This window comes from Branchiostoma lanceolatum, chromosome 12, assembly GCF_035083965.1.
Source record: "Branchiostoma lanceolatum isolate klBraLanc5 chromosome 12, klBraLanc5.hap2, whole genome shotgun sequence".
NCBI lineage: Eukaryota > Metazoa > Chordata > Leptocardii > Amphioxiformes > Branchiostomatidae > Branchiostoma > Branchiostoma lanceolatum.
Window position 1 is genome coordinate 11,071,977 of NC_089733.1, and position 18,364 is coordinate 11,090,340.

The 18,364-nt window shown below is 39.6% G+C and overlaps 1 protein-coding gene across 4 annotated transcripts in view; it reads right to left on the reverse strand.

The window, feature by feature from the left end:
• The window catches only part of LOC136445517 (uncharacterized), a 37,235-nt gene that overhangs the window by 4,820 nt on the left and 14,051 nt on the right, over positions 1 to 18,364 (reverse strand). Inside the window, exons 14-42 of one of the 4 annotated variants that reach the window (XM_066443548.1) lie at positions 18,122 to 18,261; positions 17,805 to 17,875; positions 17,285 to 17,413; positions 16,741 to 16,927; positions 16,343 to 16,410; positions 15,959 to 16,040; positions 15,454 to 15,466; positions 15,255 to 15,323; positions 14,828 to 14,967; positions 14,293 to 14,455; positions 13,884 to 13,952; positions 13,255 to 13,391; positions 12,620 to 12,782; positions 11,974 to 12,054; positions 11,348 to 11,444; positions 10,722 to 10,893; positions 10,137 to 10,299; positions 9,759 to 9,827; positions 8,626 to 8,765; positions 7,711 to 7,873; positions 5,539 to 5,607; positions 5,080 to 5,249; positions 4,299 to 4,461; positions 3,655 to 3,723; positions 3,363 to 3,502; positions 2,552 to 2,714; positions 2,065 to 2,133; positions 961 to 1,060; positions 165 to 303 (exon numbers count right to left, since the gene is read on the reverse strand). In XM_066443548.1, coding sequence (XP_066299645.1) covers positions 165 to 303; positions 961 to 1,060; positions 2,065 to 2,133; positions 2,552 to 2,714; positions 3,363 to 3,502; positions 3,655 to 3,723; positions 4,299 to 4,461; positions 5,080 to 5,249; positions 5,539 to 5,607; positions 7,711 to 7,873; positions 8,626 to 8,765; positions 9,759 to 9,827; positions 10,137 to 10,299; positions 10,722 to 10,893; positions 11,348 to 11,444; positions 11,974 to 12,054; positions 12,620 to 12,782; positions 13,255 to 13,391; positions 13,884 to 13,952; positions 14,293 to 14,455; positions 14,828 to 14,967; positions 15,255 to 15,323; positions 15,454 to 15,466; positions 15,959 to 16,040; positions 16,343 to 16,410; positions 16,741 to 16,927; positions 17,285 to 17,413; positions 17,805 to 17,875; positions 18,122 to 18,261 — 3,398 coding nt within the window. The remainder of the gene's footprint in view (positions 1 to 164; positions 304 to 960; positions 1,061 to 2,064; positions 2,134 to 2,551; positions 2,715 to 3,362; positions 3,503 to 3,654; positions 3,724 to 4,298; positions 4,462 to 5,079; positions 5,250 to 5,538; positions 5,608 to 7,710; positions 7,874 to 8,625; positions 8,766 to 9,758; positions 9,828 to 10,136; positions 10,300 to 10,721; positions 10,894 to 11,347; positions 11,445 to 11,973; positions 12,055 to 12,619; positions 12,783 to 13,254; positions 13,392 to 13,883; positions 13,953 to 14,292; positions 14,456 to 14,827; positions 14,968 to 15,254; positions 15,324 to 15,453; positions 15,467 to 15,958; positions 16,041 to 16,342; positions 16,411 to 16,740; positions 16,928 to 17,284; positions 17,414 to 17,804; positions 17,876 to 18,121; positions 18,262 to 18,364) is intronic. The other 3 variants (XM_066443549.1, XM_066443550.1, XM_066443551.1) reach the window with 3 other exon arrangements.

Genomic DNA, 18,364 nt, shown 5'->3' on the forward strand with positions numbered 1-18,364 from the left:
AGAGAGTGTAGTCTCCAGTGAAACAGTTAACCAGTTCAAGAATCAACTAGATCGACATTGGAAGGAGCTAATGCACGAACACGGCGGAAGCGAATAGATCAGTCCACAACAGGCGCTGCCTTCCTCGACTGAAGATGGTATAAAGGTATAAAGGTAAGACTAACCTGTGACTGCCTCACAGTCCACTGCAGCAAACTCCTTACTGTTGTCGTCTCTAAAGGCAGAGGCTGTCTTCATGAAGGGTGCCTTTGCTTGTGTGTACTTTGGTAACTCTTTCTTATAGAACAGTACCAGTGTATTCTCCTACAGGAAATAAATATAACAAGTCAGCTTCTTCTTCTTCCTATGTCATCTGCAATTGAGGTGAAGTGCAAAGCTTTTGCAAGTAGCATGATGTGGCTTTGCTATGGCTTACGTTAAAAGCCAAACACATCAGATTACCACTACTCTTCTCGATACATGTACACATGTACAATCGTGCAACTGTGTCTTGTTCTTTTACATGCAGAGGTTTGATGCCAAAAGCTTCCTCTTATATACGGGGCTGGCAGCTTTTCACTGCAATCCAAAATGGTATGACATAAAGAAACTTTGGTAAATTTCATATATTCTCAACTCTACTTTATTTTTGTGCTTCACACATCTGAAGGTGATCACGGACACATTCACAACCCGTTTTTCCTGGTTCCACACAAGGCATTAAAAAATATCTATTGATATTGTATCAATATCAAATATGACAACTTGAAGAACTAACAAGCTCAAATACATTATTATGTGTTACAGTTACACAAGGAATCAGAAGAATGTTATTATATGATGATACTTTTACCAAAAATGTATCAATACGTTAGAATAAGACTATAAACCAAAGCAAAAATGTTGTGTACAGAAAAATAATACAATACATACATATACATATAACATACAAAGTATGATGTCTGAGAAGAGTCTACTTACATGGCTTTGGACGAATTTGTCGAAAGCAGGGATAGTTTTGATGGGGGTGACGACAGCACTGGGGCCCTCCGTCCACTCTGGGGGGGCTACTGTGGGGGGCCTGGGGGAACAATCAACATGCTTTACTTTCTAAATGCTTGTACACAACATAAAAGTGTTACTTTTTGGGAGTTGTTGAGACACACTATACACACACACAAACACACACACACACACACACAAGCAAACACACCTGTCCTTGGCGCTGAACACCATCCACACACAGGTAAACATACCTGTCCTTGGTGCTGAACACCATCCACACACAGGTAAACATACCAGTCCTTGGTGCTAAACATCATCCACACAAACACAAACAAGCAAAATACCTGTCCTTGGTGCTGAACACCATGCACACACAGGTGCACACATCTGTCCTTTGTGCTGAACACTTACCACACACACACACACACACACACACACACACACACACACACACACACACACAGTCAAGAAAAAACATACCTACCCTTGGTGCTGAACACTACCCACACAGAAGCAAATATACCTGTCCTTGGTGCTGAACACTATCAACATACCAGCAAACACACCTCTCTTTATGCAACATTAAAGTTTTATGCTAACACGGTTGCTTAAAAGAAGTTTACGTGCAAAAATGTCCCTTCTTGAACCCCGTAAAATCAGGTCTCTTATTGGAGTTCTTGTCACGTGACTGATGATGTGAATTATCACGTGACAAGAGGCAGTTATATACAGGCTTGAGATATTGATGTTCCCTGTTCCTGTTTAAACGTGATGTTCAGTCAAGTAAGGGTAGGGAGACTTTGTACAAGCTACCAGTACAAGCTACCTATATCAACTGCAAAACCTACCTAGACCCATGTAGGATTGGGAGAGATGGAGAGAAAGAGTCAAGAACACCATAGCAACCAGCTAGTCAAGATGATGAGATATTTTATCAGTCTTACTCCAACTCTTTGAGGATGTGTGCTGTGAACTAGAAGAACTTCCTAGAGCTATGGAAGATCCGGAGGGATGGAGCGAAAGAGTAATCGTATCTTACATCAACACCGTGAGGATTTGTGCTGTGAATAACCAACTCACTTTGTCATAAACTGCACGATGCTGTCGGCATCCCTGGCTCCCTGGTACTTCTGTATCTCCTCACCACCCCTTCAAAAAAACACAAGAAACAAACTTTGGAACTGCTTTCTGCTAAACTCAATCAATAAGCCCTTTTCTGAAGATAAAACTTTAAAATGGTCCAGAAAGTAGTGAACCTTGTAAAACATAATCAAGGTCAGACAAAATCTGTGCATGCTAACAATTGTCACATTTATTACTCAGAGAAGAAATACAAAGTGACTAGATTAATAAGTGTAGCCTTTACAAAATGTCAAAGGTATTCAAAAATTCCTGCTTTCCTAGAATTATCGTGGAACTCATTGTGACCAAAAACAGAAGGGGAATAAAAGACCTCACTAGCTTTAATGAACTACAAAGCTGGTGTGCTTTACTTAAGGGTGGTTCTGCTGATTGAACTATATCAATACAAGTACAGATATAGGTTCAAAGACTGTCCATAGCCCACCTGAAGTACTTGATGGTTGGGTAGCCCCTGACTTGGTATGTTTTGGCCAGAGCTCCATATTTGGTGCAGTCCACGGCTGCAAGTTTTGCCCCGGGGCCGGCAGTCTTCAGCGTTTCTGCTGCCTCCTGGTAAGCTGGCTTCATCTTCTTGCAGTGGCCACACCCTGACAAGGGGGAGGGGGGCATTTGTTGGGTTACTTTCTTGTCATATTGCATAAAATACCTGGATTATGTTTCTGTTATTTCATGTTGACATCTGACTTCTTCCGCTCCCTTTTAAGTTCACTACATTTGATTTTGTATAATTTTCCGTTTACCAATTGTATTTATAAGTTTTTGTCACCTACATTTCATTAGATTTATTATGTGGACTCCAGGTACATGTAGAATAGTGTCTCTCAATGGGGATCTCAATAAAACAAACAAACAAACAAACTCATGCTCACAATGTATCCAATTTACCAGTGAGAGATTTCGGTCTGTGGAGTTCAAGAAATAAAAAACTAGTGTGCCCAAAACTTATGTCACTTACTCCAGTGCACAAGAGCTATTTACCATTCAAAAATCATGGCCATAGCTTGTCCAGAACATGAGATATCAAAACTGGAAGTTCTGCTGCAGTGCCGAGGAAAGGAGCCAGGGGGCCCAAAATCTGATCATTTCTTTAATAGGATAAGACCTAACCACATGCAAAATTTCATGACAATCCATCCATAGCTTTTTGAATTATGCTTTTCAACCACACACAAACACTACCACGGACATAACCTTCTTGGCGAAGGTAAAAAATAAAAGAAGAGTTTCTGACTTACATGGCGCGTAGAACATGACGAGTACTGAGTCGTGTTCCTTAATGAAGCTGCTGAAGGTTTCCTCAGTCAGGTGGCTGACTTCACTTGGCACTTCTGACCACTCGGGTTCAGGTGGGGGTGGGGGAGGGGGGGCCTGAGGGCTGGGGAGGGGAGGGGAGAAATTTATAATCAAGCAACAGTGTACCAAGATTTCCAAAGCTTTCATAATCTTAAGCAACAATTTGAAAGCAAGATTATGGCCCAAAAAGAAAGTAGATGTACAAATGTATACAAAATGTAGATCTGTACTCACTCCTTCATGAAAGAAACCAGATCGCCTGTGGTCCTTCCTTTCTTGTAATTGTAGGCCTCCTTTCCATCCCTGGAACAAAACAAACATCTTACAAATACTGCCTACAGTGTGCATGTTAACATTCTTCGCTTAAATCAATGCTTTTCTTTTGCAAATGCACTTGTCCTTGGTGCTGAAAACCATCCACACACGAACACACACAAGCAAAATACCTGTCCTTGGTGCTGAACACTATCCACACACACACACACACACACACACACACACACACACAAGCAAGCAAACACACCTGTCCTTCGAGCTGAACACCATCCACACACAAGCAAATATACCTGTCTTTGATGCTGAACACCATTCATTCACACACATACACAAGCAAACATACCTATCCTTGGTGCTGAACACCATACACAAGCAAATGCACCTGTCCTTGGTGCTGAACACCATCCACACAAGCAAATATACCTGTCCTTGGTGCTGAACACCATCCACACACAAATACCTGTTTTTCTGCAACATTAACGTTTTAGGCTAACACGGATGTCTTAAAAGAAGTTTACTTGCAAATGTCTTAAAAACTTGACGAATCTATGTAATGAATAGACTGTACATAATTTTTATGCAGAAAATCAAGATGCACTTACTGGAAATACTTCAGAGTTGGGTATCCCCTAACTCCGTAATTTGAAGCCAGATCTCCATGTTGTGTGGCGTCCACAGCCGCCAGTTTGGCCTCAGGTTTTTCTTTCTTCAGTTGTTCTGCTGCCTCCAGGTAGGCTGGCTTCATCTTTTTACAGTGTCCACACCCTGAAAAGCAGTTCAATGTTTATCATCCAATGATAAGGCCACACCCAGTCAAGTTGTTGGTACTTGGATTAAAAACAAAAGTGCTACTGGAAGATCAATATGAAAACACATGTCTGAGGGGAAAGTCTGTACCTTGGTGCATGCAGTTTTGGGAATGGAATATAGTCAAGTTTTCCTCTCAAGCTCTCTGTTTTCTTCTTGACCTCTTGCTGACCATTTACTTTGAAATGTCTGACTCTTCTTCAATTCTACAGTAATGAAAAATAGTACATGCTATCTGAAACTTCTGACTCTTTGTGAGATTATCCAGTTGCTCGATTTATTACCTTCACCGAGAAGGTTATGTTTTGCACAGCATTCATGAGTGTGTCTGTCTGTCTGTCTGTGTGTGAACAAGATAACTCCAGAATGCCTGAATGGATTGTCTTGATACTTGGTATATGGGTAGGTATTCTTGAGACCTAAAAATGATTATATTTTGGGCCCCCTAGCGGGTTGCTGTGATACTGCAGTGGAACTTATAGTTTTGATATCTCGTGTTCTGGACATGCTATGGTCATAATTTTCTAGTGGCAGATAGCTCTTTTTTGTATTATGAAACATGCAGTAAGTTCTCACATGGAGCGTAGAACATGACGAGGACGGAGTGGTGCTGCTGCATGAAGGTGTTGAAGGAGTCGGCTGTCAGGTGGTGCACGTCACCGGTCTCCCAACCGTCCTCCTGGCTGGCTGCAGGTTTCACCTCCTTGCTAGGGGGCTCTTCTGTCTTAGGGGGAGCAACCTGTGGCCTGGAAGGGAAGCTATAACTTGTACACAGAACTGAGACAAATTCATGCAAGAATGAACTCTTGAAAAAAGGCAAAATTACCATAATAGCCCTGTACCAAATGCAAAATGGACTATTCCAAAATACAATATTTTTTCCCATCTCTTGTGCAGAAGCTGTCCAATTTGATTTGGCCTGCATGTAATGATGCAGAAAATCAAAACAAACATTGTTGGGTGACATATCTAATCAACATTTACAAAACTTTTGTGACAATAACGAAATTATAGAGTGGAAAGTCATCTGCTTACGATTTCATAAAAGCGACAATGTCATCCTTGGCTCTGCCCTTGTTGTAGTCAGACGCTACCTTCCCATTTCTGTAGAAAACAATGTGGGGTTAGTCACGATGAAGAGATCTTAGGAACCTTAACCTTCTCCCTGCTGCCTAACTCTGTAACCAATAGGGAATTGGGTGCCAAACGACAACTTCAGAGTTATAGATTTTATAGACACTGGAGGATTAAACTCTTTGAGAAAACAGTTGCTAATGCGACAAGGTTACTATAGGATTCGATCACTCCTTAGCCTGAGGAATAGCCCCATATTTTGATACTTCTGTAATTCACTAGACTGAAAATCAACTTGCATAAGTCTGCTGGGTACCCGAAGACCACCACATTAAAAACAAGAGCTTTTAAAAAAAGCTGGCGTTTCGGCTACGTTTATAAGTGTGAATTGTCTTTTCCCTTTACTTGAAGTAAAATCTGCCAGAGGAAGTCACTCAAGGGCTGTTCAGTCTATAAGAAAAATTGTCATTTTGGGAAATGAGTACTGTTTTAATAGAGAAAGGCAGATTGGGGAAAGCAATTTTGAAGTTACGTCACTTAACTTAAGTGCTTTTGAAAAAGCTGGTCTTGGCCTACAACTTGTACTTATTTGTAAAATGTATAATAGGCTCATTATAAAAGCTATCAATGTAATTATGTACATGGCACGCAATAAAACATAAAATTTGAAAAAGCACCATTGAATCATCAGCACTATGGTAATTAAGTGAAATAGAAGTTCATAACAGCTAAGGTTCTATCTAAAATGACTACCAAATGTCAAACAAATCAACAGCTACCTCATCCGTATTATTCTGGTTTCCGCATTTACAACATTTCTTCCTTATTTTCCTGGGTAATTTTGCTAAAATTCATGAAAATTCCCATAGTTTTGTGCCGAGGGGCGCCACTTTCCACGTCCGTGTTGTCTGAATGAAGTCGATACTGAACAATGGAGCATTTGCTACTGTAACAAAGAATCGCTGTTTTGCAAACAACATCAAGAGCCTCTGTTTACATCGGGGATAGAAGTTTAGTGGCGAGTGTTTTGCAAGAATCATCTTACCGCGCATAGGAGCCGCTGCACGGTATTTTCCATTACAATGAACAGAAAAATTCGAATGCCGGGTTTGGAATCTATGAAGTCCTGTTCATAAGACAAAGGCCTTGTATATATTAAATGAATATTTAAAAATAACAAATATAAAATATTTCTTTATTTATTAATGAAAAAAATGATATTCATAAATATGATATTGATAGATTAATATAATATCAATATATATTTTTGATATTCAATATCTAAAAAGAAAAAAAAAATTCATGCACGGACACGAACCCGGATCTTCTGGGTCCGAAGTGCTTCGCGTTGCCAGATCGGCCAAGCTGCGGTACGTATTTACATCCTTTGGACGTAATGCTATAACCTCACTATATGGTATCATTTATGCCGATTTTTGCTCGTTTTCTTGACGAAATCATTTTTTTTCTTCTGCAATCTTGTGGAATAGATGTAATATGGTCATTTTTCAGGATATCAAAGTCCGAAACCACAATGCAATGATATTTCCGAACAGTTGTAGCAGTTACATGCGGTCGCCGTCCTGTGTCACATGCAAATCTAGCGTGCCTGCCTTTTCGTGCTCTCTTGCCATATAAGGCAACGGCTATACAAGGATTTGAGAACGTATTGCCATATAAGGTCTTATTGTGTGTGACACAGTGTTGAACCAAGCTTCCCTGGTCCTTACTTGAAGGTAAAAGCCAGGACAAAGCGTTTCGGCGCGCATGCGCCGAAACGCAAAAATGGTGAATTTTAAGAGATCTACAAATGCAGCATCAGTAGTTCCCAAGGAATGTACACTTCAGACATCCAAGTGTTCAAGACATTCTTGAGAAGGCTTCGATAACACTTTTTTTACTGTAGTAGTTCAAGAGCACCTGGCAGAATTATGAGAGTTGATCATATCTATGTCCAAGTTCTGTCTTGTTGTTTTTGTAATATTGTATTTGTGATAAAGTTTGTATATTGATCACAACTCAACAACAATTTTCCAATAGTACACAATTAAAAAGGCCCCACAACACACTTTCCAACAGCAACTTAACTTTGATTAGTCTTCAAACAAACAAACATACAAACAAAACACTTACTTGAAGTATTTGAGAGTGGGGTAGCCACGGACACCATATTGCTGTCCCAGCTCCTTGTACTTTGTGGCGTCCACAGCTGCCAGTTTAGCCTCAGGTTTTTCTTTCAACAGTTGTTCTGCAGCCTCCTGATAGGCTGGCTTCATCCTCTTACAGTGTCCGCACCCTTGGAAAGAAGAAAAAAAAATTTCATAATTATGGAATAATAAGGAATATTGAAATAGGTTTTGCCCAGTGTCCATCATTCCGTCATTTGAAGGAATCTTGTTGATGATGACAGACAAAAAAAATGGACATTCTGTCATTTTGACAGATGAAATTGGCTTGACTAATATGAGAAAAAGATTAGAAACAGTTCAAATCACACCAGGAGGTGAGCTTTACTTGCCAGATGAGGGGAAGAAATCTAGGGCTGAGCAAAACTCAGTTGAGCTCACTGCATAAAGCTACATGTAATCTTCCACTCAATGTGACAGGAAAGACAGATGATATACATGTACATACAGTATTTACAAGTTCATTGTGCAGGGGAAATTACCCTAGCTCTTCTTGAAATGTACATTTGTACAATCGACAGTGGACCATGGAATAATGTCTCATCCTAGCCATATTACCAATTCAAATCTTAACTACATGGCTCTTTAAGACTTCTGGAATACTTGTTAAGAACTACATTTAGAAGGCTACAAAAGAAATGTATGTTTTCTGTGCTGTTTGTGGGTATATTGACAGCATTACACAAGAGCTTGTTGAAGGATCTTTAAAATATTTGGTATGTTTGTAGGTACATTGTATGCGTCAGCAAAATAAAGGACAGATTCAATCATATGCCCCTTAGCAGGTTTTTATGGTACTGCAGCATAACTGATTTAAGTAAATGACGATAATTTCATACATGTTTAAGAACAGTGTACTCACAAGGTGCGTAGAACATGACCAGTACTGAGCTGTGTCGGTACACGAAACTGTCGAACGTCTGGTCAGTCAGGTGGTTGATTTCACTCGGCACTTCGGACCACTCCTGCTCAGGAGGGGGTGGGGGAGGGGGGGCTTGTGGGCTGCAAAAATATTTCCATAGACATGATGATTTTATTTTTATCTTAAGGTTGTATGAGTGTGATACATGTACATCATCAACACTGTCAATAGAAGACAGTATTATGACATTGTAATATATAAAACTGGAAATATTTATGATAAAAATGCTACAAACTATACGGATCTCATACATAAAACTATCTAAATGATCTACAGGCAGGAAAATGGCAAATTTTACAGATTCTGAAATGGATATCACTAAAAGAAGAGAAAGCTGAGGCAACAACACATCTAACAATTGATAAATCTAACATCTAACAATAGTCTCTAGACATTCTAAGATCCCATATTCTACCAAAACAATCGTACTACAACACCTGTTCATCAGAGAAAAAGTATAGCTGCAGGAGTCTCTGTCAGTACAGTCATTAATAGAGTCAGTGAGGTCTAAAGTCAGTCAGAAATATGATAAGCACCTGTCAAGTCAATGTCAATTGTTACCTGTTTTAGCAGGTGTGTTGATTGTTACCTGTCATTTTGATATTACATGTACAACATGCTTTGTCCTTGTCAATACTGTCAGGAGAGATGTCAGGATGCATACAGCATGCAATGTCTCTGTCCTTGTCACCCTATAGCTTAGAACATATCAGCATGGAAAATTAAACATGTAGTCATCAACAAGAGCAAGAATGAAGACAAAAGTTTATCAGAGTGTAACATTATACAAGCATACAGTCATGTAAGTATTCAAACTGTCATGATCTAAAAAGCTAAGATTTTTAGAGATGACATGTCATTCAACATCAACTCTCAAATTCTGTTATATACCTAATATATGTATCAATCATTAATTAGAAGGTGGATTGATATATTCCAATGTAGTTGCTGTATTTTTTGTATGACCAGATACACTGACTACTAATGATAGTTTTCCAATAAAGTTAATAAACCAAAGGAAGATAAGAATACAAGCGGTTCAAGACAGAGTCAGACACAAAAAGAATACTTACTTCTTCATAAACTTGACCAGTTCCTGAGTGGACCGTCCCAACTGGTACTTAAACTCCTTCTGACCATTCCTGAAATGACAATAGTGATAAATTCAGCCCTGATGACTAATTACCAATAGGTCATTTCTTAGCGAAAATTCAGTTGGAGGACAAGATGAAATCAGAAGGCTAGGAGAAAAACTTACATCATTCTGGCCATATTGACCCCATTTCTATATTGATACCTCTTCTGACTTCAGTATTATCTTTTAAATACAAGAACCAAAACAACAAATTAAACTTGTGTACTACTCTACTTACTTGTGTGGCCGAAAAGTAATGATAATCATGATAATTCAAAGAATAGAAAAGAAGAAATAAATCATCAGTTCAACTTACTTGAAGTAGAGCAGTGTGGGGTACCCCCTGACTTCATACTTGCTGCCGACGTCCCTGTACTGTGTGGCGTCCACGGCTGCTAGTTTAGCGGCAGGAAATTCTGTCTTCAAGAGGGTTGCTGCCTCTTCAAATGCTGGCTTCATCCTCTTACAGTGCCCACACCCTGGATGGATGAACGATTCAAGTATGAGCAACAAGTAAAACACAACATAGCTGTTGTCATCATGTACAGTATGTGCCTCTTTGTTAGATCCTTTTGTGGCTTTAAACTACAGTTGGAGTTACATATGAATGTTTTATGCATAAAAAGTCGTTTGGTATGACTCAAATCTTGTGCACTGGGAAAAGGCACTTTACATATAGTGGCTTCTTCACTTCACTCAGGTGGAAATGAGTACCTAGCTTCGGTTACCGGTAGGGATGTCCCTCGGATAGGACATAAAATGGTATAATAGCGTTGTTCTGTCAGATTAGGCAAAACATATTTGACCCTCCCCCAACCATGTGCAAGCACGTCCAACCCCCAGAAGATGGGGAACAGAAGACGTTAAACTGGCAGTGAGTGTGTGATGAGTGTGTACTCACAGGGTGCGTAGAACATGACCAGGACGGAGTTGTGGTCGGACACAAACTGGTCAAAGGTTTCGGTGGTGAGGAAGTTCACGTCAGCGGCTGCGTCGGTGGAGGCCCACTCGTCACTCGGCGGCGTTTCCCTCTTAGGACGCTCCTTCTTCTCTTCTGCAGGTTTCTCAGCTTCCTGAATAACGAATTATATGTTAGTGTATGTGTATATAAATGTGCATATGATACATATAATCATGCTACGTAGATACATACCACAGTTACCATGATCAATATTGACCGACGGAGGCCATATATGATGCATATTTCAGGGCTCAAAGTAATTTTTCTGCAAACTTGCAGCAGTGCAAATGACATTTTAAACTACCTGCACTAGACAAGTTCTACCTGGCACCTCTGATTCTCCGTCCCATTCATTTCATCAAACAACGATGTTATGAAAATTTTCTACTACGATGGCAATTGTTATCATGAGCCAGACAGGTTAGGTGTACCGTGAAGGTTATGAGAAATACCTGCACAACTGCAACTTTACCTGCACTAACCTGTATATCCAGGTGGTATTTTCAAACCTGATATTTGAGACTATGCATGTAAAACGCAACATCTATCTGCTGGTTTGCGGGTACCTTTGGGGGCTCTTTTTTCTCTTCTTTGGGTTTTTCTTCTTCCACCTTCTTCTCTGGTTCCTTCTTTTGTTCTTCAGGTTTAGCTTCCTCCTTGGCCCTGAAAACAAATTTTAAGAAAAGCTGAGTTCAGATATTCTTGAAATTATTATCTACCCATTCTCTTGCATGGTTAACTAAATACTAAAAACCCTGATAGTCTATAATATGTACAATGTATATCACTACTGTGCCACTGTATAAGAACCTGGTCAGATCACTGTAGCCATTTTTGGTGGTCCCTTAGAATCTTGACTGTCTACATAATGGCCACTTATCTACTGTGACCATTGAGTGGTCACAGTAACTATTATATAGTATAGTATAGACAGGCTTGAGTTAGGGCCCGGGTAGGACACGTCTGGATAAGAGGCGCATTGAGTCATACCAAAGACTTCATAAAAATGGTACATACTTGTGAAACAGTATGGAAGTTAAACACACTCCACTGCCAGTGGACTAGCCCCCTGCTGCAGTGATTGCACCAGTGTGACCCAGGGCTATGAAACGGGGATGGGCACAGCCCTATACACCTTATGGTATGGGAGGATTTTAACATACTGTACAAGACAAAGACTATAGACCCTTACTGTGTAGGCAGACTGTTCAGCATGAAAGCCATAAAGTCCGCTGATGTCCTCCCCAGGTTGTAGTCTGAGGCAACACCATCCCTGGAAACAACAAAGTTCGGTGTCAAAGTAATGTTCTGTATCCGCAACGATTCAACATAGATTCTAACCCATTCAAAAGCACAATGAGAATGATCATGTTTCTTTTTTTCCAATCAAAAAAAGTACATGTACGAAGAGAATTCCAATACACCAGAGATGATATAATCTGAAAAGGAAATAGGAAGTGATGAGAAAAAATTCAGATTAAAAATGTGATGTAAAAAAAAACATGGCAAACATGGGATGGCATTTTAAGCTTTAAAGAAATCCAGACTAATGTTTATTAGTAAAAAGCCTATGATTACAAGAAGTTTTTTTTTAGTTTAAGTAGCTGATACAGACTTTAAACCTGCCAATTACTCTAATTGCATTTAAGTTTGCAGTGGTTTGATATTCACAGTTTTGTCACTTGCCTCTTCAACACAAACTTAAAACCACTGTGAAGACGCTTGTACTGTCTTCTGCCCACCACATTTTCGGCTCAAGTAGTGAGTGTACTTCGGTTGTATGTAACCCATTCCCTATAATGTTGTGACTTCCTACATGTTGTTTCATTCCCGCTTACTTGATAAGCTTGAACGTGGGATAACCCTTGACGTCGTGTGTTTTGCAGGCTTCGGAATGTTTGGTGCAGTCGACGGCAGCCAGTGTAGCCGAGATGTCGTCTTTCTTCAGTTGTTCTGCTGCCTTCACATACTCAGGCTTGGCTCTCTTACAGTGGCCACACCCTTGTAGTCATAAAATGTACAACAGAAGAAAAATTAAGTTCACGTCTTCAAGACAGCATCACACAACAGGAAAACACACTCATGTACAACCGGGTCACCCTTCCAGCTCAAAACGACATTTTCAGCATCAATTGACATGACTGATGTCCTCTCATTGCAATCACTACACTATTTCTAGGCATCATCCGATGTTTACAAGTCACTTAGCCCCGTCTAATGTAACAATGTAGTTTTTTGGGTGAAAAAATACACTGACTCTCCAGTTTGGTGACCTTCTGCGTGAAGATTAAAATTTAAAGGAGGGCATGATGCCCGCTTTACAATGGTCTTACTATCACCAATACCGTGCTTTAGACACAGTGGATTAACAACCCACTGCCCCTAAAGGCTATAGGACCTTAGCGTTTATGTAATATACGTATAATGATATACATGTCATTGATTCATTCATACAATGGATAACAGAACTTACATGGTGCGTAGAACATGACCAGTACAGGGCTGTGTTCCTGTGTGTACGTAGCGAACGTTGCGTCAGTCAGGTGCACCACATCACTGGGCTCCTCACTCCACTCCTTCTCTGGGGGAGGGGGCTTCTCCTCTTTAGGGCTGCAAAACAAACAACACATCAAAGATCTCATACAGGTACCTCAGAGTTCTTCTTCATTAACCTTCTCCCTGCTGCCTAACTCTGTGACCAATAGGGAATTGGGTGCCAAATGGCTACTTCAGTGTGCTAAAGGTTAAAAATACATTCAAATTCTGTCTACTGTTTATACATTTTACTCCAGCTGGACGTTTGACCTAGGACAAGCCTTCAGCAAAAACAATGTCTGGACATCTTTTGACCTGCAAACATAATAACTGTTTCAACAAAAAATGAAATTTTGTACCATACAAATTAAATTACAAGTTGTCAGTTTTCCTGTTAACGAGAAATTTTGCTGCAAATTGTAGGTTGATGGACGCATTTAATCTTAATCTATCAATTTATCAACTTGAAGTATCGATCATATAAACAGTAATGTGTTGACTTTTGCATAATTTTGTGGAGGTTATCATAAGAACGATTTATGATATAAAGACTTGTTTAACACTCACTCTTTCATAAATGCAACAATGTCATCAGTGGTTCTTCCTTTGTTGTATTGGAATGCCATTTCTCCATTTCTGCAAGAAAAATTAAACAAAATCCAAACAAAAGATAAGGCAAACATGGGACAAGAAATTTAAACTATCTAGTGTACTTCTACTGAATTATTATACAATATCCAGTTTTGTAAGACAAAATTCATATACAACACCACTAAAAATATTCATAATGAAAGAATATTTGGTACATGTCTGCTGCAAACAAGTCTTTGCAATGGGATTAGAACCAACAACCTTTAGTATACATCAATTGTTATCCAAGGATGTATAATACGTAAAACTGACCACCTCTGTTAGGAAGTCATCATCTTTATCTCTCTGTATGATAATCATAATTGATAAAGAAATGTGCACTCACTTGAAGTACTTGATTGTTGGGTATCCTCGAACTTCGTACTTCGTTCCGAGGGCTGCATACTTTGTGGCGTCCACAGCAGCCAGTTTGGCGCCAGGATTTTCTTTCAACAGTTGTTCTGCAGCCTCCTGATAAGCTGGCTTCATCTTCTTACAGTGGCCACACCCTAAGTAGATGTGTCATAGAACCATCAGGCTCATACTGATAGTATGCATCATCATGGTAAACTTAACTTTAACGTCATGTCCATGACGGCTAGACATCCAGGTAATAAGATAAACAATTCAAAATTGACTCATCACAAGCAACTGCATAGATTTTTTGAACTGACTTTTTGAACTGATCAGTGACTAGTGGATGCTATCTGAAATGTTTGACCATTTAGAAAAACACAGGGCTGGGAGAAAAACTTGAATGTTCCCTTCATTAAACTGTTCCCCTCAAACTGAGACTGCTTTAACGTTGGTGTAGCATTATTTATCAATTTCTAACTCCAAGAATCAACAAATTGAATGAGCATGGGCTAAGAAGAACTTACATGGTGCGTAGAACATGACGAGTACGGAGTCGTGTTCCTTAATGAAGCTGCTGAAGGTGTCCTCAGTCAGGTGGCTGACTTCACTCGGCACTTCTGACCACTCGGGTTCAGGTGGGGGAGGGGGAGGGGCCTTCTGGGGACTGGAGAGAAATGACATTTTTTTTGCAGAAACAGAAAAAACCTTCTTACAGTGAAAACGTAGACCAAATGGCAATTTTTTGATGGCTTAAAACCTGGATTTTATTTTCTTAGATTTCATTTTAACACTCCATATGCATCAACTAATTTTCATCGTTAAAATTCCATCAAGATGAGATCGGACTTTACCAGGTTGATGAAGAGACAGAGTTTGTTTGAAAGCTCCCCGGAGCAAAATCTTTATGTTGTGTGTAATGTTTAAATATTTGTCAAAGAAAGATAAACTTACTTTTTCATGAATTCCACAAGAGCATCTAGATTTCTGCCCTTGTTATAGTCTGTGTTGAATTCTCCGTCCCTATAGAAATACATCAATGTCTTTACTTTTCAACACAAACATAAAATAAGACACAAGTATATTTGTAAGGGAAAAAATCTTTAAAAAAGAAAGACTGATATTAACTAGTAAATTATGAAAAGCTACTCACTTGAAATGTTTCACTGTATACAGCATTCGGAGAGAGAGACAAGAAAACAATGTAAGCAAGTTTCACAAGATGAAAAAGAAGTATTACAATGAGTTTTTTTTTCTTTAAAGCCAACAAAACAACCCATGCTATATTTCCCTTGTTTGTAAAGGCACAATGATGTCACAATATCTACTTGACATATTGCTATGGTGTGCTATAGGATTGATTCAGCTCACTGATTTGTAAAGAAATGACAAAGAAATTGACTTTGAACATGGTCCTAACCTTACTTCAAGTAACTACAAGGCCTGCCAACATTTAATAGACCAGTCCTAACTGTCCATCACAATTAGCAGTTCAACCAATGATAACATGGCAGCTAGCATTGGACAAATGCATGTCCGTCAAATGTTTGCATTTTTATATACTTAAAGTTTTTACTTTTCAATTTTTACGTTTTAACGGAGGTAGGTGGGGCTATAGGATTGGTGTATCTCTTTGGATTAAAACACGGCGAGCTCACATGTGGGGAATCCTGTGATGTCATATTTGCTCTGCAGGACTCTGTCCACTGTGGCGTCTACAGCAGCCAACACTCCGGGAATCTGCAATAAGTAGGCATAACTTAATATAAATCCTGAAATATACCTCAAAAACATAGAACATGTGAAAGAACTTAACCATAAGAAGGGGTCCATCCTGGTGTTAGTTGAACAAATCTCAGTGGCTAAGTCCAGTATTACACACCGGTTATATCATATAATTTTTGAACGCAATACAAACAATACCAATACTCCATGTACATAACAGGCGCAGACTAATAGTAATCTGCTACATCAATTCTAAATGAACAGTAATTAATAACAAACTGTTTGATAGGATGAGACAACAGGACAAGACTGCCTACCTCATCTTCCTTGAGTGCCTTTGCAGCTAAGGCATAGTCCGGTTTCATGGCTTTGCAGTGGCCGCACCCTACAACAAAATAATGTAACTTTAAAATCAAAAGTATGTATTGGGTTATAATTGCCATACAAGTGACTAATATTGAACACTGCCTCAACTCACAATAAAACTTAAAATAAGTTTATAACCTTAATCATCAATAAGCTTCTCTATGGCCCCACCAATTTAGTTGTCCGTCAAAAAAAGTGAAGTTTATAACATTGATTGATGAAAATGTATTTTGTAAGCTTAAAATGACAAATTTAACAACGAAAATTAACAACATGGGCTCCCAAACTTTGAGTGGAACGGAAAAAAGATTTAAAACTAGAGACAGCCCTGGAGTTAGCCAAAACTTACATGGTGCGTAGAACATGACCAGGACTGATGATTGCTGCTGGATGAAGTCCTCAAACGTGTTGTCATGGAGATGGACTACCTCCGCGGCTCCCTCCAGCTCCGCCCACTCCTCCGCAGGGTCCTTGGGGGGCGGGGTGGGGGGTGTCGGGTTCAGGGGGTCCGACATGAACGCAACAAAGTCTGGCTCCTGGAAAGGGAACAACCATTACAGGTTCAATTCAGCTTAAAAGTACTAGTACATCATTCTGCATTGTCTTCGTTGACAGAGTACAGACCTTAAACTTTGTTCCAACACAAAAAGTGCATCAAATCGTCGACTGTCCTACATATGTATGTACAATCAGCTACTACATGTACATGAACACAACAAAGTCTGCCTCCTGGAAAAGAAACAGTCAACAGTTTTAGTTTAGCAAGGAAGTAAATCTGTGTTGGTGTTGATAATAATACAATTTAGTAATAATAATAGGGAGCTTACTTTGGGCTCCTTTAAAAATCTGGGATTTTTCTCAAATCATATGGGTGCAGATAAACATTTCCTGACCTCTCTTCCTCCCTCGTAGTCCTTGGGGTTCTTGCCATAGTTGAAGTACTTGATGGTGGGGTAACCTCTGACCTCGTACTGACCACACACCCCCTGGTGCAAGGTACAGTCCACAGCTGCAAACGTCACCTGGTCAATATAACGTACAGTAAGACAATAAGGAACAAGAACGCAATTTGGATGTTTGGGAACATCTATTCCACCTGGTCACATACATGTATATCCACCATCCTGTCAACACATGTCCAATGCAACATCCCCCAGTAAAATACACTCCAGGACCTGTATATCTCAACTGGCTGCTTTTCCTTGAATACTTGGATACTTTATTAATCCATTAGCTAACGTACAAGATTTGTAAGCAGCTAATCTTCCTGGACATAAAACAATATAAACATGTCATTGAGACATAAAAAATATACCTTCTTTCTTAAACAGTTGCACCAACTCCCTTCAATTCAATATTCCGCAGAAATAATTTACTTTATATACATGTAAATATAAACTTATAATGTTCTACCTTGGTGTCCTCCTTGTATTTCTCCGCTGCATTAGTGAATTCTGGTTTGGCCTTCTTACAGTGACCACACCCTGCAAGACACAAGCATGCGAGTTTTGATTACCACAGAAAACTAATCATGAAAAATCTATTTGAAGCCAAGCGAATCATTTGGGGGGAAAATAGGATTTCAAACAAGGGAGAGAGATGGAAGCACATATAGCTAGCAAAACAGAACTTAAAAATTGTGAGGATTACTGTTTGTCAACATTAATTGTGGAAGGATCTAAGGTCTAAGGTACAGTAATTATAAGGTCAATCCAGGGTTTGTAACTTACACGGTGCGTAGAACATGACCAGGGCGTGTTTCCTCCTCTTCAGCTGAGACTTGAAGTCCTCGTCTCCGAGGTGAACGACCTCACTCTCAACATCCTGCCAGGGCTGCTCAGGGGGTGGGGGAGGTGGCGGCTCCTTCGGACTAGAAATAAAAGAAAGGGAAAGTTATCTCAAACCATCTTAACTCACTGAAGAGCCACTCTTCCACTTGTCATGACAGAGAAGACAGATGCTATGTACTGTAT